The sequence below is a fragment of the Chiloscyllium plagiosum genome, unplaced genomic scaffold, assembly GCF_037043375.1.
Source record: "Chiloscyllium plagiosum isolate Xiang-an unplaced genomic scaffold, Cpla_swu_hap1 HiC_scaffold_19, whole genome shotgun sequence".
NCBI classification, from domain to species: Eukaryota; Metazoa; Chordata; class Chondrichthyes; order Orectolobiformes; family Hemiscylliidae; genus Chiloscyllium; species Chiloscyllium plagiosum.
Genome location: NW_028270157.1, coordinates 36,744,506 through 36,770,706, shown reverse-complemented (window position 1 = coordinate 36,770,706; position 26,201 = coordinate 36,744,506). Strand labels below are relative to the sequence as shown.

The 26,201-nt window shown below is 40.6% G+C and overlaps 2 protein-coding genes across 8 annotated transcripts in view; one reads left to right on the top strand and one right to left on the bottom strand.

Annotated features, from left to right (window-relative positions):
* Positions 1-24,543, bottom strand: part of LOC122559665 (dedicator of cytokinesis protein 4-like) — a 569,310-nt gene extending 544,767 nt beyond the window's left edge. For all 7 annotated transcript variants that reach the window (XM_043709516.2, XM_043709519.2, XM_043709517.2 and 4 more), the window contains exon 1: positions 24,395-24,543. In XM_043709516.2, coding sequence (XP_043565451.2) covers positions 24,395-24,440 — 46 coding nt within the window. In that variant the 5' untranslated portion in view covers positions 24,441-24,543. The remainder of the gene's footprint in view (positions 1-24,394) is intronic.
* Positions 24,544-24,847: 304 nt separating this feature from the next.
* The window catches only part of znf277 (zinc finger protein 277), a 74,921-nt gene continuing 73,567 nt past the window's right edge, over positions 24,848-26,201 (top strand). The window contains exon 1 of the mRNA XM_043709521.2: positions 24,848-24,930. Coding sequence (XP_043565456.2) covers positions 24,876-24,930 — 55 coding nt within the window. The 5' untranslated portion in view covers positions 24,848-24,875. The remainder of the gene's footprint in view (positions 24,931-26,201) is intronic.

Genomic DNA, 26,201 nt, shown 5'->3' with positions numbered 1-26,201 from the left:
GTTCATATTTTAATTGACTTGCATTTCAAATGGAAAAGTTCACTTAAATGCAACAATTTTCTAAAAATTTGCAATACTGTCCAACATTCCAAACTTTCCTCATTGTTGGTGTCTAAACTTCAAAACGTTCTTAATTGTTGATTCGCCTTTTTCTGCATTTAAACAACAGCTTTTGGTAACTGCTCCATGGTGCATCCTCAATTGGAATGCCTCAACCAAAGCCCACCTGATAGTCAATCAGCGTCTTGTTTCTCATGCAGTACAAATGCTAGTTCCCTTTAAAAATTTGACATGCTTTTATCATCTGCCCTAATGACTGCAAGGCAAAATCTTTGACAGCATGTCTCCCTTTTCAGTGATACTTCAAATGATTTATTAAGGATTTTCCTTTCATGTTACAAAAAAAACCCTGTTGATCCTTCCTAATGAACTAACAATTCAATATAATGACTCAGCTTTCACAAGATAATGGTACTGTGGAATGTACAGCTGACTTAAAAGCCAGTCTGGCAATTCAAATCCTTTCAATTAATTTGAATTTATCATCAAACAATGTCATCAATCCTCAAAGATTAAATCTCATTTCAGAAAATCAAGGTAGTTTGCCTTTATGTATAGTGTTTGTATGTTGTTTGGATACCCTGAAGGACAAATGCACTATTTCAAATGCAGCATGGCAAGAGACAGCAAAGTGTAGATGTACAAAGGGACCTAGGTGTTGTCGAAAAGTCAACGAGGGCTAACATGCAGGTGCAGCAAGCTGTTAGGGAGGCTACTTGAAATGTTAGTCTTTATCACAAGTGGATTTAAATGCAGAAGCAGTGAATTCATATTTCAACCGTATAGGACATTGGTTAGACTAGAGAACTGTGCGCAGAAGAAGCAAGGTCATGTCCTCGAGACGTTTGGTAAGGGAAGTGGCCACTACTATTGAAACAATACTTTCAAAAATAAGAGCAACATAATCAAAATAAAAGGGAGTATGTTAGCTCAGATGGCGGAGGCTGGTTTGCAATTCTAACACCAGTTGAAGTTACCAGTAAGAATTGTTTCCTCAATCTCTCCCCTTTCCCAGAGGTCTGGTGACCCATGAGCTCTCTCCCTCAAATGACGGAGGAGCCCTATGATCCTCTGGACTATGGCAGCTTTACCTTTACTTGGTCAAAATGAACAATGAAAACAATTTACCAATTGAAGGTGTTGCCAAGAATGTTCTCAAGAAGCACTGACACAAAGTTCAGATTCTGTTATGGCCACTCATTTCCTGACTTCATGACAGCTTTGCTACAACTTGGACAAAAAAAAGTTGAAGTTCAGAGGTGAGGGACTGTGGTGACATTACTTTTAAAAGACATGCTGATAATATCACCACTATAACAGAATCTAACCTGAAGGCATAACAGTCTCATATGCTAATTTGCTGCAAGATTGCTTGGAGCGTAACACAGTACTTGAAGTGCAATCTTCTGCTGGAACTAAAATGCTTCATGTCAGCCCAGAGACTATGGTGTCTGTAAAACTTTTGTACTCCATAGTCAGCAAAAAATACATGTCTGTTTGGTTCTTCAATGCTGTGACATGAATGTCCAGTTCATGTTACTGGAGATCATAAAAAGCATTGTCACATCATGTAAAACACTCATTTGGAAGACAAAATTACATCACGGTTTGAAGCAATGGCTACTTAGCAAATAGCTACATTTTGGTGGCTGGTATTTGGAAAACTACATTGAAGACCAACTGGACAAGAGTTATGGACAACAGAGTTTGGACTAAGGGACAGATTCTCACGCTTCAACCAAACAAGTTTCTGAGACTACAGAAGCCGCGCATCTTTACAGATGGTTTTGACCAGCAAGCTGACAGATTAAGTCAAAGAAATGTTAAATTTTTACTTAATACAAAAAACACTGAACTTACAAACGTAATGAAACTTGAAGGTTACAGACCTATACAGAAGCACAGCAAATGCTCTGCCTCTCTATTTAAAAATGAGACACCAAAGTCAAGGTAGTTTAAAATTCCTGAAAGAACAGCTCCAAAAAGTAACCAAAAAAAAATTATATTTTTAAAACAGTAAGAAAGACGGTTTTCAACATCAAGGCAGCTTGTCCAGATTTAGGTCAGTTCTACTCATTAGTTTGTCCAAATCAACATGAACATAAAGACCCACATGACATCATTATGCTGTTTTTGACATGGTTGGCATCTATTGGTGAAAACCCACTACGACAAACCAGCAATTCTTGAAGGAGCAGCAGGACAAAAAAGTTAAACCAACATCACTGCAATCTACTCCTAAAAATGAGCAAAGACCTGTGAAGAGAAATGGAAGATAAAATTTCAGTATGGATTGGGCAACCAGTCATCCCCTTAGTGAAGTATAACTGCGCAAACAACACATGCTATTTTACAGATCAAGTGACAGATGATTCCAAGGTAAGAGCTTTAAAAAAATTCTCTTTTCATTGGCAAGGAGGGGCTTTGTTGAATTAACACTTTCCATTTGTTTAGAGACATTCAGAAAGTTCAAAGATCTGGCAAGTTCTAAGACTAGCCGAAGCCAAGAATCAACTTCAAGGTTAACAGACTCTACCAGAATCAAAATCACATCAAATCATGCATATCCCAACAGTTATTGACCAGTTTGACAGAAAACTCTACAAAAGGGCACCAGTGTGACTTCTCCAAATAGGAACTGGCAGTTAGTCATCAACTTGGCCATTTCACACAAAATAAAGGCTTTAGGAAAGCTTTTGAAAAAGAGCGCGGCCATTGATGAGGATGGACACCATAACAAGGCATTGTGCGAGATCAATAAATACATGCCTTAAGTCAACCCAATACTATTATTATTGTCAGCGCTATGCACCAAACTAACCAAATCAGTGTTAACAGATGTGGTTTGTCACACTCACCTTAAGGCTGTCAAGCTTTTCTTGGCATGCAGCACCCATTCCTTGTACATGTACCCAGAACAAAACACAGGCGACCAACAAGATGGGATAACATTACAACATTTGTGAGAAAATTTGTAGCTCGGGTGCTTGTTGTGGTTCTGTTCGTCGAGCTTGGAATTTGTGTTGCAAACGTTTCGTCCCCTGTCTCGGTGACATCCTCAGTGCTTGGGAGCCTCCTGTGAAGCGCTTCTGTGATCTTTCCTCCTGCATTTATAGTGGTTTGAATCTGCCGCTTCCGGTTGTCAGTTCCAGCTGCCCGGTATATTGGGTCCAGGTCAATGTGCTTATTGATTGAATCTGTGGATGAGTGCCATGCCTCTAGAAATTCCCTGGCTGTTCTCTGTTTGGCTTGTCCTATAATAGTAGTGTTGTCCCAGTCGAATTCATGTTGCTTGTCATCTGCGTGTGGCTACTAAGGATAGCTGGTCGTGTCCAGAGATGGGTGAGCCCATGGGTGTGCCGTTGATTTGTTCATATATTTGGTTGTTGAATGTGAAGTGTGCTGTGAGGCACAGGTCCATCATCAATAGATGCCTAAGGGAAAGACAACGGAACGAGGACATGCCGCAACCCAAAGGACTAGCCGCACTACCATACATCAAGAGCATTTCCGAACTGACGGCCAGACTACTGCGACCATAACAGCACACAAACCAACAGCCACTCTCAGACAACAACTCACCAGAACGAAGGACCCGATACCCAGCATGAGCAAAACTAATGTAGTTTACAAAATCCCATGCAAGGACTGTACAAAACACTACATAGGACAAACAGGAAGACAGCTAACGATCCCCATCCATGAACACCAACTAGCCACGAAACGACACGACCAGCTATCCTTAGTAGCCACACACGCAGATGACAAGCAACATGAGTTCGACTGGGAACACTACTATTATAGGGCAAGCCAAACAGAGAACATCCAGGGAATTCCTAGAGGCATGGCACTCATCCACAGATTCAATCAATAAGTGCATCGACCTGGACCCAATATACCAACCACTGCAATGGACAGCTGGAACTGACAACCGGAAGCGGCAGAGACAAACCGCTATAAATGCCGGAGGAGACATCACAGAAGCACTTCACAGGAGGCTCCCACGCACTGAGGATGTCACCTAGACAGGGGACAAAATGTTTGCAACACAAATTCCCAGCTCGGCGAACAGAACCATTACAACATTTGCAGCAAAAGAATCATGAAGGAGCAGAAATGCAAACTCATTGATGTTCAGAGTCAACCAAGCAAAAAGAAAAAGGTCATAAGATGACCACACCTTCAATACTGTTAACCTCATATACCATGTCAACAGTACAAGGTGATCAGAAGCATTTGCAAAATTAATATCCTGTGTTCTGAAATGGCAGAACAGCACACTAAAAGCTTAAAATCAAGACAGGAGCTAGTATCAATTTGTTACCACTATGCATCCTGAAAGACGTGTACTTCAGCAAGTGGTGTGCCTACAAGAGATTGTCTTTCAGCAAAAGGACAGCAAGGTCTCCAGTTCTGTGCACTGGCAGAATCACAGCAGTGTCAACAGACCAGCTCATCCAATCTTCCTGAAATCATCTCCCTGGTAAATACCAATACTGCAGCAGTGCCAGGTTCATCAGTATTGTTACAGTTTTTGATATTCAAACGACTCACCTATTGCACTGGGACAGACTAGACATGATGCTGTCAATAATCTGCAAGGATGCTATTTTCAAGTGAAATATAAACCAGATACCTGGATGATCTCATCGGAAAAATTGAACAGATTAGCCAACCTACACAATGACCAAGATATTCCTCTAAATGTTAAAGCCTATAAAGTGCAAAGCTGAAGATGTTCTGTAAATTCAACTGTTACACTTCAGCCAGATCCCGTGTGAACAGCCACAATCAGCAAGTGCCAAAGATGAGCAATTATACTTAAAAAAAGATAGAAAAGATCTAGTCCAGGGATAACCTGACATTAAAGAACCTGACAGGGAGAGGCTGAATAGGCTGGGGCTGTTTTCCCTGGAACGTCAGAAGCTGAGGGGTGACCCTCTAGAGGTTTATAAAATCATGAGGGGCATGGATAGGGTAAATAGACAAGGTTTTTTTCCTTGGGGTGGGGGAGCCCAAAATTAGAGGGTATAGGTTTAGGGCGAGAAAAGAAAAAATTAAAAAGGGACCTAAAGGACAACGTTTTCACAGACGGTGATGCATGTATGGAATGAGCTGCCAGAAGAAATGATGGAGACTGGTACAATTACAGCATCTGAAAGGCATCTGGGTGAGTAGATGAATAGGAGGGGTTGAGGGATATGGACCAAGTGCTGACAAATGGGACGACATTCGGTTAGGATATCTGGTCAGCATGGACAAGTTGACTGAAAGGTCGGTTTCTGTGCTGTACATCTCTATGACTCTGTGCCTGACAAAATTTGATCATTTTCGCAATCTGGAGCAAAATATGGTTTAGCAAGACAAGTCTTTTTCAAGACCAATCAAGTCTTCATACGAAAAACATTACACCAAGATACTATGTCTATCTTACACCAGGAAGACATGGGCATTGAACTCAACGCACCAGCAAGTGAACTTGGGTATTGATTATATTCCATGACTCAAAAATGTACTAATTCCACTTTTGGTTTTCATTCACATAAATGATTTGGATGACAATATAGCAAGCATGGTTAGTAAGCTTGTGGATAAGACCAAAATTGGTGGTACAGTAGATGGCGCAGAAAGTTATCGTATATTACAAAGAGATCTTGATCAATTGGTCAATGCACTGAGGAGCAGCAGATAGAATTTAATGTGGATAAATGAGCGGTATTGCAATTTGGCAAAACAAACTATGGCAGGACTTATACAGTTAATGGTGGAGCCCTGGGTCATATTCTAAGAACAAAGATACCTCAGGATTCAAGTAAATAATTCTGTGAAATTTGCACCATAGGTGGACAGGGTGATTAAGGCAGCGTTTAGTACATTTGCCGTTGTTGCTCAGACTTGTGTGCACAGAAATTGGGACGTCATGTGGAGGTTGTACAGGGCATTGGTGGGGTCCCTTCTGGAGTACTGTTACAGTTTTGGTGGCCCTGTCATAGGAGGGATATTATTAAATTGGAGAAGTTCAGAAAAGATTCACCAGAATGTTGTCATGAACAGAGGGTTATAAAGATAGGTTTCTTGGGCTGGGACGATTTTTATTGGAGCATAGCAGGTTGAAGGGTGACCTTATATCGGTTTATAAAATCACGAAGGGCACAGATAATGTGAAAAACAAAAACTCTTTTCCCTGAGGTGGGGGGAAAGAGGAGGAGAAAGATTCAAAAAGGGCAGAGGGGCAACTTTTTTTTTTAAGAGAACTATCCCATATTTCACTATTTAAAGTAAAAATTAACAATTTTATTCTTTAAGTCCAGCAGAGAACATTAAAATCACTATTTACAGCTCCTTTTTCTTAAATCTACGTTTTATCTCCACTGGTCTGATAAAAAAAGACCTGATTAAGATTCACAAAAAAAATGTTTCAAAACCAGTCAGCTTTGTCAATTTCCTTTGTCTTCTCTTCGGTCTTCTGCTGCACAACTTTTCTTATGGAAATGTACCTTTCAGAGCGTTATTTGGCTAGCAGTCTGTACTTGTTGGTGTTTGGCAGTTCTCCCCCTAACTGTTCAAAATGTCCAGTTTTATACCCCAAAACATTGGATCATTTCATTGATGCGAGGTCATCAAAACACTAAATTCAAATTCAATTGGAATTTTGGATCTGGGGCATAATTTAAACTGATTGGCCAAATTTGCATTTGTTTTTGTTCCATGGCAATGCAACTCCAGCTATTTGTTTTGATCAAGTGTTACATTTTCACCTAGTTCAGCACTCTGTGCTTTCAGTCAGTCCTTGGTAGCTTCCTCTCATAGATACAGTACACACCTCCACCTTTATAATATCTAACCCCTGAAGAAAAAGTGAACCATCATAATGAAAAGATGACTTTTTTTTTCTATTCCTTAACCACATTATGACATACATATGACTTTAATCTAAGTTCATATTAACTTCTTCCCACATATAACATTGAATAGATACCAATCTCATCTATACGATCAGTTAAATCCACGATAACGCATCTGCAATTACATTTTTATGACCTGCAACAGGTACGATTTGTAAAGATCTAACATAAGATTCCAACAAAATAGTCTCATATTCTTGTCTTTAATGCACTCCAAGAATGTAAGAGCACTGTGATCCATGTATACAACTGTCTCCACCACATTGTTCATAACATACACATTAAAATGTTGTAAGGCCAGTACCAAACTCAATAGTTCCTTTTCGATTGTGGAGTATTTCCTCTGGTGGATGTTGAGTTTCTTCAAAAAAGTAACCAACCATCATCTTCCTATAGCAGTACAGCTCCACCTCCTATGACATTAGCATCAAGGGCAACTTTGAAAGGTTTGGTGTAGCTAAATGTGGTGTGGTAGTTATTATTGCTTTGAGATAGTTGAATGCCTCCTGACATTATTTTGTCCACCAAAACTGTGTGTTCTTCTTCAGCAAATCAGTTAAAGGTGCCAATACACTGCTGAAGTTTGCAACAAACTTCTGACAGAATCCACTTAGTCCCAAAAATTGAAGCACCTCTTCCTTCAAGTTTGGTCATGGAAATTCCTCGGTGGCCTCGGAAATTCCATGGGGTTAACCTTCCATGACGGATGTTCTGTTTCAAGAATGTCACCTTTGCTTTCGCAAATTCAGTTTGTTAAGTTTACTCCCAGTTTTGCTTCTCATAAGTCATTCAAAGAGCTCTGCCAACTGTACCATATGATCTTTCCAGGACTTAAAAATCACTACATCATCCAAATAGACTTCACAGTTCGTTAATCCAGCCACAGGTCTGCTCATGAGTCTTTGGAATGTGGTGGGTGTGTTCTTCATTCCAAAGGGCATCACTTTAAATTGATATCGCCCATTTGGGGTTACAAACACAGAAAATTCTTTTGTTGTCTCTGATAAAGGTCCCTGCCAGAAACCACACATTAACTTCAACTTGGTAATATAACTGGCTTGTCTAACTTTGGATACAGTCCTCCAATCTCTGTACTGGATAGGAGTCAGATTTCATAACCTTCCGATAATCCACACAAATTCGCTGAGTCCCATCAGGTTTGATAGCTAAGACAATCGGCAAACTCCACTCACTCTGGCTCAGTTCAATATTATCTCGTTGGGCATTGCACGGTGGGCATGGCATGGGCAGCACGGTGGCGCAGTGGTTAGCACTGCAGCCTCACAGCGCCAGAGACCCAGGTTCAATTCCCACCTCAGGCGACTCTGTGTGGAGTTTGCACATTCTCCCCATGTCTGCGTGGGTTTCCTCCGGGTGCTCTGGTTTCCTCCCACAATCCAAAAATGTGCAGGTTAGGTGAATTGGCCATGCTAAATTGCTAAATTGCTCGTAGTGTTAGATGTAGGGGTAAATGTAGGGGAATGGGTCTGGGTGGGTTGCGCTTCGGCGTGTTGGTGTGGACTTGTTGGGCCGAAGGGCCCGTTTCCATGCTGTAATCTAATCTAATCTAATCTATGGCCTCCACCTCCTTCTGGACCTATCTGCCTTTGAAAGGATTAAGTCGATAGGAGTGTTGTTTTATTGGAACAGCATTCCCTACATCAATTCACGTACAATAGCTCCCCATCTGATTCCTACATATGTCCCCATACTGCAGTAACAAACCTTTCCACTGCATTCTTTGCACCTGACACAGATAGTTTACTAATCTATCCCACTCCTCAAGGACGTCTTCATTTTTTAACGTATTTTGAGGCACATCAAAATCCACAACATCTGGATTTGATTCCTCACTCTGTGGGGCTGTAACTAACACCTCTTTCCCCAGTTCTTCCTCACATCTAGTTCTTGAGGGGACCTACACAATCAATTATAACCCACGTGAAAAGGTTCTTTGAATGTGGGAATTGGCAACCAGGGTGCTGGTTTTGTGATGGTCGGAAAGTTACAAACTATTTGGAGTGTGTGACACATACGGCAAAAGTTAACCATATATTTGTGCATTCCAGGCCAGTAAAAATTTTTTGTACCTTAGCCTGAGTCTTTCATACCCCTAGGTGACCTCCTACAGGTAGTTCATGTGCTACCCGTAACACCTCCTGTCTGCATGCTACTGACAACACAATCTGGTGCACTTCAGCCCATTGCTCCTCTGCACTAACCTGCTGTGGTCTCCATTTCCATCTTAGGATTCTATCTTTCAGATAATAACCCTCAGGAATATTCTCTGTCTCCTTTTCGGTATACGCATCCACATATCTTTTATCGTCTTGGCTTGCTGTTGCAAGTCTCTTCTCCTTTCAGAACTAAATACTTCTATCTGACCCTCTGCCTGTTCAGGTTTTTCCTGTATCATTACGTCAAACAGGGTTCTGCTAACTGAACATCAACTTCATCTTTCTCATTAGTTTTTGCTTCAAGCTGTGACTTACGATAGTGGGACCTTTTTACTACAAAGTGTAGGAAAATACCAGGATATTTTTCTTTTAACTCCTCAGTTTCTTGGTCTTCCTTGGGCTTCTCCACAGCAAGTGGTGTTACTCCCACCTTGGACCGAGCTAAATCATTCCCATGAACAAATTGGATTCCTGGAACTGACACTCTGTCAATTACTCCCATTGTTACTTCCCCAGTCCTGAGTTGGCACTCCAACCTGCTCTTACATAAGGGAACACTAAATTTCTGTCCATCTATCCCACAAATTACCACACTCTCTGGTAACAGATCAGAAAGTCTGCAAATTCACTCATCACTTACTATCAGTGACTGGTTAGATCCTGTATCTCTCAAAATTCTAACTTCTTGTCCTTCTCCCCCTGTTCTAAGTAAACTTTAGCCACAGAGGCAAATTCTTTATCAAGATTAGGCACTAACTCCATTCCCAGCCCCTACCTTGGCTGTGCAGTCTACTTCTCCTTGGGGTTTCCTTTAAAACTTTCACTAATGCCACTAGCTCAGCTTCTTCTACCACATCTTTTCCCACAGTGCCTTTCTTTAATGACCACTACTGTGATTTTATGTTCCCCCCATCTGGCAGTGAAAACACCTTTTCTCAGTACCTACTGAAACCACCAGCACTGTAATTTTCTGTGTCTCACTCCATTACAGTGAAAACACCTGAGGCCTTTCACCTCCTTTCCACTCTCTTGGGTTTCTTTAACCTATGGTAAAACATACCAGTGTTCTCTACTCTTTCTTTCGTAGGGTAGGGATCTCCCGGTCTCCCAACTTCTATCCCTCACAGGATAAGATTCTGGCAGGAAGCTTGTCTTATGCACCAACATGTATTCATGTGCTAATTCAGCTGCCCTTCTCACTTCCTGAACTTTGTTTCTCCACGTGAATTCTTATCATCTTGAAGTGAGTTTTTAAACTCCTCCAGCAGAATAATCTTTCTTAGAGCCTCATAGGTCTTCTCTCTCTTTAAGGCCCACACCCATCTATCAAAAACACTGTTTAATTCTTTCTAACTCAACAGAAGTCTGACTTGGCTCCTACTTGAGGTTTCTGAACCGTTGTCTATACACTTCTGGTACCAATTCACTAAAAAATAGCCTGTTTGACGTCTTCATAACCTCTTGACACCTCATCTGACAGTGCGGCAAATATCTCACTTGCTCTAATGAATTTGGATTAAGCTGGTAGGTACCCATAAATCCCTGGACCACTTCATCTGCCGAGCCAATTTTTCAAATGAAATAAGGAAGGCTTTGACGTCTTTCTCATCAAAATGTTGCAGGGTTTTTGACATATTTGTATGTTCACTATCTTTGCTTTTAATCACCATCCTGTAAACTTTGTTGACGAAGGCACAACTTCGCAAGTTGAAATTCTCTTTTTGCTCAGCTGAGAACCTTCTCTCTCTCTTTTTCCTTTCTCTCTCCCTTTATCTTCTCATGCCACTTTCCTCAATTGTAATGGATTTTTTTCTAACTCTACTTCACTTGTCTGTTTCTATATGTTGAATATTTCCCTTACAATTTCAGCTTTACTTTTGTCCTTGGTGAAACCCAAATCTAACCTCTTTGTTAATTCTAAGAGTATGGTCTTCTCTTTCTAAAAACTTTCTTAGCAAATTTGGGAATCATCTTCAAACCCTAGAACCTCTGTAGCCATTTCTCACTTTTAAATTTAACCAACACAAGTAACCAAAATTAAACAAATTGTTTCACCTACGTTGTATTTAAAGGTCTAGGATACTAACCAGCAAGTTTTTCAATCTACTGGGCTTATTTTCGTACCCCCAATCTATTCAAACCTGTCCAAATCTCAGACTGGATCTGTCTAAATCTGTTCAGATCATGGGCAAAAGCCCCGAAGCTTGTTACAACATGGGGTAAACCCCTCTGCTAATTTAAACCAGACACCAAAGCTCACCTCGTGCCATAATCTTAAATTTCGAGAGGCAAACTTTCCCAGATTTCACTATTTAAAAAATAAAATTGTTAATTTTTACTTTAAGTCCAACAGAGAACATTAAAACCACTATTTACATCTCCTACCTCCCACTCTACAATACTGGTCAAATAAAAAACTCAGATTAAGATTTACAAAAACAAAGAGTCGCGTTTCAAAAATCTATCAGCTTTGTCAATTTTCCTCTATAGACTTTTCTTGGTCATCTTTTCGGTCTTCTGCTGCACAGCTTTTCTTATGGACAGGTACCTTTCAGAGAGCTATTTAGCTAGCAGTCTATACTTGTTAGCATTTGGCAGTTCTCCCCCTAACTGTTCAAAATGTCCAGTTTTATACGCTAAAACATCGAATCATTTGATGTTTAGGGGGTATAAAAGGTTTGATGTCATCAAAACACTAAATTCAATTGGAGTTTTGGACCTGGGGCATAATTTAAAGTGATTGGCCAAATTTGCATTTGTTTTTGTTCCATGGCAACGCAACTCCAACTATTTGTTCCAACCAAGTGTTACAATATTATCTTCTTCAGCACACTTGGCTTTTGATCAGTCCTTGCTAGCTTCCTCTCTCACTTGGGATTGCAGATATGTACTGTACCTTTATAACAGAAGGCTGGATGCAGGTACAGTTACACTTAAAAGACATTTTGATAAGTATATGAATAGGAGAGATTTGGAGGGATATGGGCCAAACCTGGGCAGGTGGCACTAGTTTAGTTTGGGAACATGGTTGGCATGGAATTGTTGGACCAAAAGGCCTCTTTTCATGCTGTATGGCTCAACTCTAATGTATGTGCCACATGTTAAACATAACCTGACTCCCTAAAAATCATCTAAAAGACAAAAGTCAGGAATGGTGATGGAATACTCCCCACTTGCCTGGATGAGTGCAGTTTCAACAACCCGAAAATCCCAACACCATCCAGGCCAAAGCAGCATGCTTGATTGGCATCACATCCACAAACATGCACTCCATCCATCACCATCATTTACAACATGCACTGCAGAAATTCACCAAGGCTCATAAGACAGCAACTCCAAACCCATAAGCACATCCATCTAGAAGGACAGGGGTAGCAGATACATGGGAACACCACCACTTGCAAGTTCCCCTTCAAGCCACTCACCATCCTGATTGGGAAATGTGCCACTGTTCTTTCAGTGTTGTTGGGTAAAACGTCTGGAATTGTCAGTCTACCAAGTGGACTGCAGCAGGTCAAGACGACAGTTCACTACCACTTTTCCAAAGGCAATTAGGGACGGGCAATAAATGCTGGTGCAGCCAGCGATGCCCACATCCTGTGAGTGACTTCTTAAAAAAGTCAAGTCCAGTCACAAAAGCAGCCTCTGTATCCAGATGGCATTGCATCCACTCCCTAGGTAAAAGTAACTCTGGACCTATTCATAGTGCATGTGGAAGGATTGAATTATTATGATGGATTACTTCTCTAATTTCGCACTGCTTGATGACTTAGCAACGCAATGAATGTAACTGTTGCTGACACAGTGAGCTTTATTTCTCTGTAAACTGCCTTCTCTGCAAATTCTTTTGTTCAAAGGAAAGGAGGAAAAACCACTTTCAGAGGAACTGAAAGAGCATATCCTCAACCAGTGAATTAAAGACAGAGAACCAGGATAGTCACAGCCTTTTGTCTTTAGCAAAGGATCAAAAGGAGTTGAAAGAAAACAACTCATCGACATCGCTTTTTAAAGTTTTCTTCCCTCCCCCTCCCCCGCAATATTTATCTTCCTTGTGTCAGGTTCTATTCATATGGGAATTTTTAAAAAGTTAGACCTTTAGTTATAGAGTTTTATGTGAGCAATTCATGTTTCTTTCTCACTATTAATTAAAAAAACAAGCTGACTGCAAAGAAAATTATGATGTAATGCAGAAACCTTATGTGCATTTTTTAACCTGAGTTAGGCAGTCAGTTGAAAGTGGTTAATTCAGCGTTTTAAGCAAGTTTTCACCTCTAATGACAATTAATAATAGTGGGGCTGATTTTCAGCACACTCCCCCAATGATCGTGGTATTCTTGTGTTGTATAAAATTCAGCAATGCAACAGAGAAGGGATTATGCTCAGTAGAAAGGTATCAACAATCTTGTTCAACAATCAACTACCCAAACATTCCAAAACACAGTTTACAAAAATAACATTTCTAAGTGCACTGTCTTATCGGTTGTGAACGGATTGAATTGACAACACATGCTTATGTACAACCATGTATATCTGTTTGACAGAGGTTATCATATTTGGAAAAAGAATGCATTGCATCTCAATGAGTACATCAATATGCTTTTCAGAAACATACTCATGATCGCACTGTATCATAGCAAATAATGTAAGGGTATGAAGGTCCCAGATAACATCTTACTCTGGGATCACTTGAAGCATGACAGTCTACCAGAAGCATGGTCTTGTTATAATCTAATACTTTAAATGTTGACCAAGCCATTGTGCCGATGAACGTAATTTTTTGAAGTTAATTATCAGCTGAAATAACATTTGTATGTAAGAACGTAACAAATGTTTATCAGGTTTCAGAAAATAACATCAGCATTGTCGCATCAGGTAAAGCACCCTGCTGGAGGCAAAATCACAACAAGGGTGTAAAAGCACTGGACATCAAAACAGCATTTGACCAAACATTAGATCAAGCAGCTCTAGCAAAGTGGAAGTCAGTGGTAATCAGGACAAAAACTCTCCACTGGTTCAAGACATATCAATCACAAAGGAAGACGATTGTGGTTATTGGAGGTCAATTATCTCAGTTCCAGGACAACATTGCAAAGGTTCCACAGTGTCGGAGGTCCAACCATTTTCAGCTGCTTTCATATCACCATAGGATCACAAAATTTGGATGTTTGCTGATGATTGCACAACATTCAGAACCACTTGCGACTCTTCAGATACTGAAGCTATCAATGCCCATCTGCAGGAACCTCCAGATTTCGATTAACAAATGGCAAATAACATTCAAACTGCACAAATGCCAAGCAATGGCTGTCACTAACAGAGAATCTAACTATCCCCCTCAACAATCTATGGCATTACCATTGATGAATCTCCCATCCTTGGGACGTGAGCACTGTCCAAAAGCTCAAATGAATCAGCAATACAATACTGTGGCGACAAGAGTAGGTCAGAGACTGGGAATTCTGTGACAAAGAACGAGGTTCCAGGCTCCTCAGTGTCTGCCAACCATCCATCATTACAAGTCATGAATATGGTGAAACACTCTCCAACACCTTCACTATCAGTTCTCCCCAGAGATGGACAATGGCAGCAGCTTGTACCATCTACAAAAGGCACACTGCACTAACTGTCCAAGACTCCATCAACAGCATGTTCCAAAACAATGACTCTGCACCACAAGGATATGAGCATCTCATACATAGAAAACACACCTACAAGATCTCTCCAAGCCACACACCATCTTGACTTTGAATCATATTGCTGTATTTCACTGTCACTTGGTTAAGATCCTGAAAATCTTTCTATCAGTTTTTTGGTGTAACATCAGCATTTGATTTGAATTGTAATGAGTCAAGCCAGCACATAACTACCTTAGAAGGCATTTAGCAATGGCCAACAAATACTAGCCTACACAGCAAAACCCACATCTTGTTGTTACAGAAGAAAAAAAAAGTTCAATGAATGTTACTTTGATCAAGATGAAAGCTTTATTCCATAGAATCATAGCATCCAACTCATCCATGCCAACCAAGCTTCCCAAGCTAAACCAATTCCATTTGCTAGCATTTGGCCCATATCCTTCCAAACCTTTCCTGTTCATGTATCTATCCAAATGTCTTTTAATTATTCTAAGTGGACCTTCATCTCAGACTTCCCCTGGCAGTTTATTCTATATACAACACCCGATGTGAAAATGTTGCCCCTCATGTCCTTTTCAAATCTTTCTCCTCTCATCTTAAAAATACGTCCCCTAGTTTTGAACTCCCTCACCTAAGGGAAAAAAAATCTTTGGCTGCTCACCTTATCAATATCCCCCTTAATCCTGTAAAACTCGAAGGTCAATCCCCAACCTCCTGCGCTTCAGTGAAGAAAGTCTCAGCCTATTTTTATAACTCAAATCCTCCGTTCATGGAAGCATCCTGGTAAATGAAGGCAAACAGTCTAAATGCCTTCTTAAATCATCCTCCGGTGTAGTATGTACCTGGACCCCAAGATCTCTGTTCAACAACACTACCCAGGGCCCTCCCATTAACTGAATAACTCTGCCCTTGTTTGTCTTACCAAAATGCAATACCTCGCATTTATCCAAATTAAACTCCATCTGTTCCTCCTCAGCCTATTGGCCCAATTAATCAAGATCCCTTTATAATCTGAGATAACTTTTTTTTTTACTGTCCACTATGGCATCAAAATTGTTGCCATCTGCAAACTCACTAACTATGCCTCCTAAATGCTCATCCAAATCATTTATATAAATGATAAATGAAAGTGGACCCAGCACCGATCCCTGCAGAACACTGCTGGTCACAGGCCTCCAGGGCAAGAAACGAACCTCTACCACCATCCTGACTCCTACCATCAAGCTAATTATGTATCCAAATGGCAAGCTCTCCTTGAATCCCTATGTGATCCAGCTTTACTAATCCAGCTTTAATGCCAAAACTTTGTCACAGACTTTACAAAAGTCCATATAGATGACATGTGCCACACTGCCTTCAATCTTCTTGTTCACATCTTCAAACAAAATCAAAATTTGAGAGAGAGACATGATTTCCCACTCAAAGCCATGCTGACTATCCCTACTCAATCCTTGCCTCTCCCAATGCATGCAAATCCTATCTCTCAGAACACCCTTCAACAACATACTCACTGGTCTTTGGTTCCTAGGTTTCTCCTTGTAGCCTTTCATAAGTAAAGGTATAACATCAGCCACTTTCCAGTCCTCTGGCACCTCACCTGTAGTTTTAGATGATACAAAGGTCTCTGTTTGAGGCTCCACAATTTCTTACCTAACTTCCCACAATGTTTTGGGATACACTTGATCAGATCCCAGAGATTGATCCACCTTTAGACCTCCAGCACCTCCTCTTCTGTAACGTAAACTGTTTTGCAATATTCATTTCCCAGAGTTCCTTTCCTTCCTTTTCTTTCTCCATAGTAAAAACTGACACAAAGTATTCATTTAGTATCTCTCTTATCTCCTCTGTTTCAACACAGAATGGTCTCATTGATCTTTAAGGGGCCTTATTCTTTTCCTTGTTGCTTTTTTGATCTTAATATACTTGTAGAATCTCTTTGGATTATCCTTAACCTTATCTGCCAAGGCTCTCACATATCCCCTTTTTGCCCTGATTTTGATCTTAAGAATGTCCCTACACCCCTTACATTCTTAAAGGGATTCATCTCGATTCCAATTGTCTATATCTATTATATGATTTGTTATTCTTGACCATAGCCTCAATTATCTTTGTTTCACATTGTAGGGAACATCCATCATTCCCTACTCTCATCAAAGTTGCCCCTTTCCCTGTGAATGGTCTACCCCAATCAATTTTTGAAAGTTCCTGTCTCATACCATCAAAATTTGCCTTACTCCAATTAAGAACTTGAAAATTTATACAAGGCCTACAATTTTCTATAGGTATTTTAAAACCATACTAGAATTATGATCACTGATCCCAAAGTGCTCCCACACTAACACCAGTCACTTGCCCTGCTTTATTTCCCAAGAGGTGGTCACATTTTACTCCATCTCTACAGGTACATCTATATTTTGATAAAGAAAATTTTCTTGAACTCATTTAACAAACTCTTCCCCATCCAAGCCCTTAGCACTGTAGCAGTTCCAGTCTGTTTGGAAAGTTAAAATCCCCTACTATTACAACCTTAATTATTCTGACAGATATCTGAGATCTCTCTACATATTTGCTCTTATTATGATGATTGCTGGTGATGCAGTCTTAATTTCAAGTCTTGTTGCTGCAAATTACAATGTATGAAGTCATTTCAAGAATTTGAGGCAATACTTAACAATTGCCTGGAGATTTCCTTAATTGAACTCTGTGCCAGAAATAGAACAATTGACTGAAGATCATTTCAACATAGACACATTCCTTACCTAATCCAAACTAGGAACAGTTTAAAATTAAAATATTTCTTAAAATGAACTCTCTCAAATTAATGCAGACTAATCTTAAAGAGGCTGAAGCGTATGAGCACTTTACAAAACTCAAGAAATAGTTTGAAAAAGCAATATATATTTATATAATACACTTAACATTGTGAAAAATTGCAAGGCATTTAGAAGAGCCTTAAATAAACTATTACGAGCCACATAGGCAGATTGAGAAAAAAAAAGATTAACGTGATATAAATTTTAAGGCACGTCTAAAGGTTGGCACTGCTAACATAATAGTGTGCCTGTTGTTGCTCGGACGCTACTTACTTTCTCCAAGTGCTACAATTAGTCCCTGTGTTTACTTAACATGGGTGATATGCTTTGCTTCAATCTAATATACACCACAATATTTCAAATCCAAGTAAATTCACCATTTTAACACCAGAAATTAAATTGTTCATTAAAAAGGTTGTTTCTTGCAATAGCAACTGTTTTGTCTAGCATTCACCAATGCCAAATCAAATAAAGCAATCTGCTGTTTTACTGGAAGCAACATTACAGGCACAGAATGTATGGGTGGTGAGTGCAACCCCAAAGTTGCATTGGCAAAATGCCAAATGACAGATTTGACAAAACTGAAGTCCACAGAATAAATAAAAAGTGGCAGAATAGCTCTGATGTTGTCTAGGTGATAGGAAATAGCACCAGTGAACAGTTGTTCTTTCAGACTGGGCGGCACGGTGGCACAGTGGTTAGCACTGCTGCCTCACAGCGCCGGAGACCTGGGTTCAATTCCTGCCTCAGGCGACTGACTGTGTGGAGTTTGCACGTTCTCCCAGTGTCTGCATGGGTTTCCTCTGGGTGCTCCGGTTTCCTCCCACAGTCCAAAGATGTGCAGGTCAGGTGAATTGGCCATGCTAAATTGCCCGTAGTGTTAGGTAAGGGGTAAATGTAGGGGTATGGGTGGGTTCCACTTTGGCGGGGCGGTGTGGACTTGTTGGGCCGAAGGGCCTGTTTCCACACTGTAAGTAATCTAATCTAGAGTGGGATTTCCCAGGCATCAGTACAATGATTACGACAAGTCAAAAAAAAAGGAGCAATGATCCAGACCTAAGTGTGTCGGTCACAGCCTTAAAAGTTCACGGATGATTCAAAACATCTAAGTATTGTGAACTGTGAGGTTTGTGATAGACTACAAGAGGATACTAGAAGGCTGGTGGAATAGACACCCAATAGAAAGGTGAAACAATCCAGAGTGTGAAGTGACACATTTTGACAGGAAGAACAAGGAGGGACAATACGAAGTAAAAGAAAAACGTTTCTCAAGGAGATGCAGCAATAGATTTTAAGTGGTTGAGCAAGTCAAATGTGGTTATAAAGGCATATGGGATCTTGGGCTACAAACTGTATAAATAGAGGCACAGAGTGCAAAAAAAGGAAGTAACAGTACACCTTTATTAAACATCACTTTCACTTCAATTAGAGCACCATGTTCAGTTCTAAGTGTCACATTTTAGGAAGGATGCTGGAGGGTACAAAAAAAACTTATGACAGCGGTTACAAAGATATAAAGTCTTCAATTATGCAAATAGGTTAGATAAACTGGGGCTATTCTCCTTGTAGGAGAGGATGCCAGGAAATTTAGTGAGGCAAAGTCAAGAAGGGGCGAGACAAAGAAATCGGAAAGAACTGTACCCATTTTGCACAACATGTTTAGGATAAAGTACACAGGATGGAGGATGAATTTGCCCCCTCAGGATATCACAAGTAGTCTGTGAAATTAAGTGAAAAATTCAAGAATGGTTGCCCCATTATATTTTATTTTTTGGCTCCTCAGCAGTTTGGGATTTAACAATTGCAAGCATATGCATCTAGCTAGAAGACCAGCAGAATTTGAGTGTAGGAGAAGTGAGTATGGGTGAGATGGCATCTGCGAAGAGCTGTTCTTTCAGTCACAGTTTGTCTCTCACCATGTTACACCAGCTTCCCCAAATCACAGGTTCCCTCCTTCCTTCTCATGCTGCTTCTCCAGAAACAGAAATTGGCGATAGGAGGAGCTGTAACAGCAGACTGGGAGCAACACGAGAAGTGATCGCTAAAAGAAACTCACCTTTTGGCAGAGACAAAGTCTATCAGGGCTGCCAAAATGAAACTAGCGCTTCAGGGATAAGGTAGGGGAATGAAAGTAGCTGAGTTGATCTTGCGGAGAGCTGAAAAAGTTCCAGCTTTGAATCTATAACAATCATGTGGTACGATAGATCAGCAGCCTATTTGCCATATAGGCTGCTGATCTACAGGCTTAAGATTAGAAAATACATTTTATGAATTTTTGCAATCTTAAATGTTCCAGAGTACCAGTAATATTACATCTATTAATACAGAATTACTTGCATTATGACCCTAAAAAGAGAATGTTTCATTGCCATTAGCAGGATCATACTAATTTCAATATGATGGTCAAGTGCAAAACAAAATCTAAATTTGTAAGGCTAAAATTTAAATAGAAATGACTGAACAAAGACAACTAAAAAGCACCGTCAATTTCAGTTGTTATTAATGTGAGAATATCTACAAGGATGCTTGCATTATATGATAGTATTGTATAGAAACACCCACAAGGAACGCCACTGGATTTATTTTGTCTTGATGGATTAAGTAAATGGTCTTTGAGCTTTTAATTGTGTAACCAACCATTAGTATAATTTTCATTTCCTCTGAAAACAAAAGTATGCAATCACCTTGATTAAATTTATATTTCAATTCTGTGTTTCAGAACTTCAAGAGTTATCATTGCTCTTGAGTAACCATTTATCAGTTTTTATTGATTCCAAATAAACCTATTGGACTACAACCTGGTGTGGTCTGATTTTTAACATTTTCATCAGGACTGATATTTTCCATCAAGTTGCAGGAAGATTTGTTTTAAGCGTGTATAATACCACTGTTGCTAATTGTATCAGCTACTGAAATCCAAGTTTCATTGAGTAGTAAAACAGTTTGCAAATATATAAGCAACAGGGTAGAAATCTTCCCCTGGCAAAGAGTTACAACCGTTATCACGATCAATACTCTGTTCCTTAGGTGAAAGTGGGTTGAAAGCATTCCGTCCATGTGACCAAGCTTTCATAGATATATTTGATATATAGATATCTGTATGCAAATGATACTGCATTTATTAGATACATGCTAAACTATTAAACCAGAGGCAACATGCACTATTGTTTAAATTGCACCCATTAAAAGTAAACCACAGCACAAAACAATTCTAGGAATCAGCGTTTTATTTTGTTTTAAAATGTGGAGAAGTAATGTGCAGGTAAAAGCTTTATTCTGAGTCCTATATACCTAACAACAATAGACAGACTTTATTTTGCTTATGTTGATGTTCATTGTGCTCAATTTCTGGGTTCAAAAAGATTCAGCTTCCTCATCACAAACTTGAAACTCTTTCTAGGTGAATGGGGGTTCGACTATTCTGGAAACACCTCCAACAAGATTCCCCAACAAGTTCAAAATTCACCTCTTGGCAACCACAACTCGAGGGGTTTCTCACAAGAGATTCTAAGCAAACATTTGTGTAGTTTTAATTTCAGGCCGCGTCATCAATGACTTTTGTTATTCTGCCCCACAGTACCCACAATTGTCCTTTTGTTTCTGAAGTAAATTTCAGCCAAAGGAAACCCACAAGAGAAATTCCTGATTTAAATTTATAGTTTCGAGCGGGCGTCATCTGGATTGTTTTGCTGTTTTCCCTGTTTTCCCGGCTATCCAATGTTTAGTGACTTTTTTAAAAAATACATAAAAGCTTCTAGACCTGCAGTTATGAAGACTGAGAGCTACAAGATGCTATTCACTGCTAACAATATTCACATTTCCAGGTTCCAGGCCACGCGCTGCCTTTGGGCATATGAAAAAAAGAGCTGTGTCTGGCCGGTAATTTTTTTTAAATCAGAAAATGCTGGAGCAACAGCGTTGTCAGACATCAACGGCCAGCAAACAAGATGAGAATCGACCTTATGACAGAGCAATTTCAATGAAGATGCTAAAACCTGAATTTCTATCTGTGCGCCCCACAGCTGCTGAGTGGCCTACCTACTTGGTGTTTTTTTGGGGGGGAATCTGAAACTCGTTCCAAGATGCAATGCGCAGGTTTCTTTTTCCTTCTGACCATCTCGAAAAAAGTTGTGTTCTGAGAGTACAGATTCTTCAACAAAAAAGTCTGAGAACTGCTGTTTGGGTGTATGGAGCATCCAGGAGAATGTACTGATTTACTTATGCTGCGAGAGAATCAGGATTAACACCATTTGGAGAGAGTTCCCCAGAGGGCAACCCCCCGGGCCGTCATCAGATTGTCCTCAGAATACAACTCCATCGTCATTGCAAAGCAGCCTCAATACTGAAGGTGATGTCCTAATGACGGAGAAATCCCCTCCCGATTGTTATCATTTCTCGTGGCGCAGTGGTGTTGTCCCTGCCAGTGGATAGGGAAGCCCGTGTTAAAGTCACACCTGCCCGAGAGGTGTGCAATAACATCTCTGAGCAGGTTGATTAAAAATAGGTTAAATCCTCTTTTAAAAAAAAATGCTTAACGTTACAAACTAGTTATTCCAGAGATCAAGAATCGGCAAAGAGAATTGACAACTTTGTTATCAAACTGAAGATACCATCTGGTCTTGACAAGCTAGTCTCATCTCACCTTTACCAAACTTTCAATTTTCCTTCATAATATTATAGATTGCAGTCATTATTATCCACTGATTGTAGCGGGATGAGAGAAAAATTCCTGATGAAGGGCTTTTGGCCGAAACGTCGATTCTCCTGCTCCTGGGATGCTGCCTGAGCTGCTGTGTTTTTCCAGCACCACACTATCGATTGAGATACAGCACGAAGGGGTCAAAAAAAATTGATAACTAGTTATTGATCTAAGGGGATGTTGTCTTCTCAGGGGTAGTGCCCCAACCGCTTGACCAGAAGGTTCAAGTCCCGCCTGTCCCGAAGGTGTCTCGTTGCATGTCCAAACCAGCTGATTAAAACAGAATTCAAATTGTTGCAGTTACCTGGGTCTGGAGATCACAAAGATGATCCACTTTCTGGGTCCTGGACACACAACTTGAAGACTGAAAAACTGCCTACTATTGCAAATTGCAGTTAATACACAATAGACACGGATTCTCTCAAAAAATCAACGTTCCAGGGCAGGACAAACTGCTACCTATCACCAGCCGAATGCATTGACTCTGTAGCACAAAGTCAAGAGTGTGGTGCTGAGAAAGCACAGCAGGTCAGGCAGCATCCGAGGAGCAGGAGCATCGACGTTTCGGGCATTAACCCTTAATCTGTAGCACAAAGTCTGCAAATCATTCATCAGCATGATGCTTCGAAAACGACACTTTATTTGACCAACTATTAACAGTGTAGATAAGGAACTTGCGCGCCCCACGTCTTCTCGACTGAATTAAACACGAATTGAGATCCTGGCCTCGCTCATTGCTGCAGAGTTGACATGAGAAGGTAAGCCGGTCCCACGCTCCAAATCCACCAGATCGACTCAGAGCGTGAGCAGATGAAAAGCTGCAGTCTGTCTTGTTTAGATCCCGCAAACTTGCAACACAGCACAGCTTTGGATAAATTGCAGTGGGAAATGGAAACTTCAATAACCATTGATCATAGGGAGAAACCCAGATGCGCCCGGCAAGAACATTTCTTCCAAAGGCGGCCGAGGTCAGCATTTAGTCAGCGGAATTCACAAACCGACATATTTAGGCAATGTGAAGGACATCTGAGCGATCTGGGTATTAACCAGCTCGGACTCATTGTGGAGCTCCATTCACAAAGAATTCAGAATAAATGTGCTGACACATAAACCTTCCACCTTCCCCAACACCACTTGCCCGGGGACTGACTTTAATAATGATCACAACGGCATTAGTACAAGTGTTATTGAAATATCCAGATAGGATTCAAGAAAACAATAACGTGGAGGTATTTAACCTATCACCCGCTGTGTAAAAATGAAGCGGTTTTCATATCAGTCTTACATTGAACCGTAGTCCCGCTGAGCAGCGGCGGTAATATCCAGATTGCACTGCTTTGTTGTTACACCAAATTAAAAAAAATATGTAGTACCCGGTCCTTTTGGGAGCCCATTTGTTCTGTTTTTAATAATCAATGGAAGAAATGTTTCAGGTCAGCTTATCCTATTCGTTTATCGATCAGCGCAGTATCATTTATCGCTTGCTAAACTTTACACAACTCTGATCATTACACCCAGATCACAAAGAACAAATTGAAGCTATGAGCCTCAGCCAACACAAACGGATGGATTATGTCACTTGAATGTAATATTCTGTAGATCTGTATCAAGGCACGCTACCAACCTTTGTCTCCCCTAATAAGAAACAGGCTTAGTGGTTTTATCAACAGAAGGCAAATAGTAATTATCAGGTGCAAATATCGTAATGAGGCAAAGCGACACAAAGGCAGAGAAAGACAAATTAGGGAGCGAATGTTTCGGAAAGATGTGGGGAATGCTAAATGGGAAAGATTAACGAGACCACAAAGCAAGAAGGGCATCCTACGTTTCTCCCTCTCCTTATCAACAAGGGCATTTCCGAGGCGAACAAGCAACGGGAAAGTGAAAAGAAAGGCAATTTTCAGCGAGACCTGCTGCTATCTGCCAGCGGGGATAACAGTTCGCACCGTTATGGAAGCGGTAACATTATTATGGTGGTCGAATCAGTTCTCCACGGATTTTTCTTATAAATCTGGCTTTGCTCTCCGCAACGACACTGGCACCAGACCAACTCATTGAATAAAAAGAAAGGGACAAAAACAAAAATGCACAGCAATTCACTCACCCACACCGTATTTCTCATTGTCTGTCGGTATCCACATTGTCGACATAAATACACGATAAGTGCATATGTTTTGCGCAAGAATAAAACTTGTCCCCTAGCGCGCCCTAGTTATTGAGCAGTTTCTCCGCGGGACCATTGTTCAGCCTTTGGACGGGTTGGAACCCGGGCGATCGCAGAGCTCGCTGGGAGTTGTAGTCTAGGTTGCTAAACATTCCCGCGTGGTGTTATGGGAAATGTAGTCTCGGGGACGGTCTCATCTGCCCCACCCCCCAAAATGACTCACGCAGCTGCGTGGTGTCTTGTGGGAGACGGAGTCCTCTCCGGCCTCCTGACCCGGGCTGGAGGCGGAGCTCGAGACTACAAAACGCAGCCTGAAGACCGCGCGAGATTTCCCCATGCGTCACCACCTGTCGGGTGACGATTGGTTGCAATGTGGTTGTTATGGTTTCTGATCGGAGATCCCGCCCTCTCTTGTCCATGAATGATCCGTGAGGGTGGGGATGTGATGGCGGCGATGGGCATTGCAGCTGGTGAAGGTGGGGATTCCTATCATAAAATATTTTCAGTGATTCCTCGTCCTGGGGGAAACAGGCGGGGGTGGGGGTGTTTGCTATGTATTAATCAACGCCACTATGGCGACATTCAGTACGGGGGAAAGGTCACGCGGGAAACTGAGTCTTTCCAAAGCAGCAGAAGTTACATGTTTTAAGTGAAACGTGGTGAACTAACCTGTTGTAGACCAAAGTGACCGACTATCCCAAAGTACAAAGGACTGAGATGTAAATAAAAGTGAATATGTGGAGCATCATAGCCCAATTGATGGCTAGTCATGGTCGAGTGTGGGTGCATGTTCTCCAGTTTAGGGCGATTAGTTCTCAGGATCATTTGATATTTCGAGAATACATCCGTGACATTGAGACTATAGAGGCAGGAGTAGGTTTTTTTCTGGCTTTTAGGACCTGTTTTGCAATTCAGTGCAATTACAATCGATATAACTCAATTTCACCTTGTTCACTGATGCCTGTGTTGATTATATTCAACACATCATGATCATCCATGCTTTTCTAGAGCTAATAATTCTAAAGGTTATAGCAGTTCCTGTGTACCTGGCATAAAACAATGTTATCAGTTTGTCTATGGTGTTTGATATTGACTGCATTTAAAAATGTGCATTTTGTATATGTTTCATTACTTGTTACCAATTACTTACCCATCTGGCGTTGTCACTGCTTGTCATTTGAATTAATCAGGGGAATTAAAAACTGCATTCATAATCTGTCCATTGCCATATACAACTTTTCCCATTGTATGTGCAGTCAGTTTCTGTATTGATTGTTGATCTCATCAATGATGATAGCACAGTCAGAATTGAAACAATGAAATATGAGATACTGTAACTGGGAATTGCAGCTTCCATACATATCTTCTAATCTGTTCAGAGATGTTATTACATAGTTCTGGAGTAGGCAGGTGTCCTAGTGCAACAAGAGCCCTTTTGCACCTCACTGTACACTGGATGTACAGTGTCAGTCTCTCAGCCATAACAAAAGTCTCTGAAGAGTAGTGAGTGTTGGCTACCAAGGATAGATTTGGATATGTTTGCTCAGTGTTCATCACAAAGAGATGAGAGAAGAGAAATATTTCAAAATTCCAGATTATTCCACAAATTAAATGAGAAATGAATGAAATTGAAATTGACTAGAATCATCACCCTCGGGGTGAAAGATCTAAAGGTTTATTATATGCCTGTGAAAAAAATGGGTTTCCTAATTCATATTTTTTTCAATAAGCTATTTTGAATTTAAGG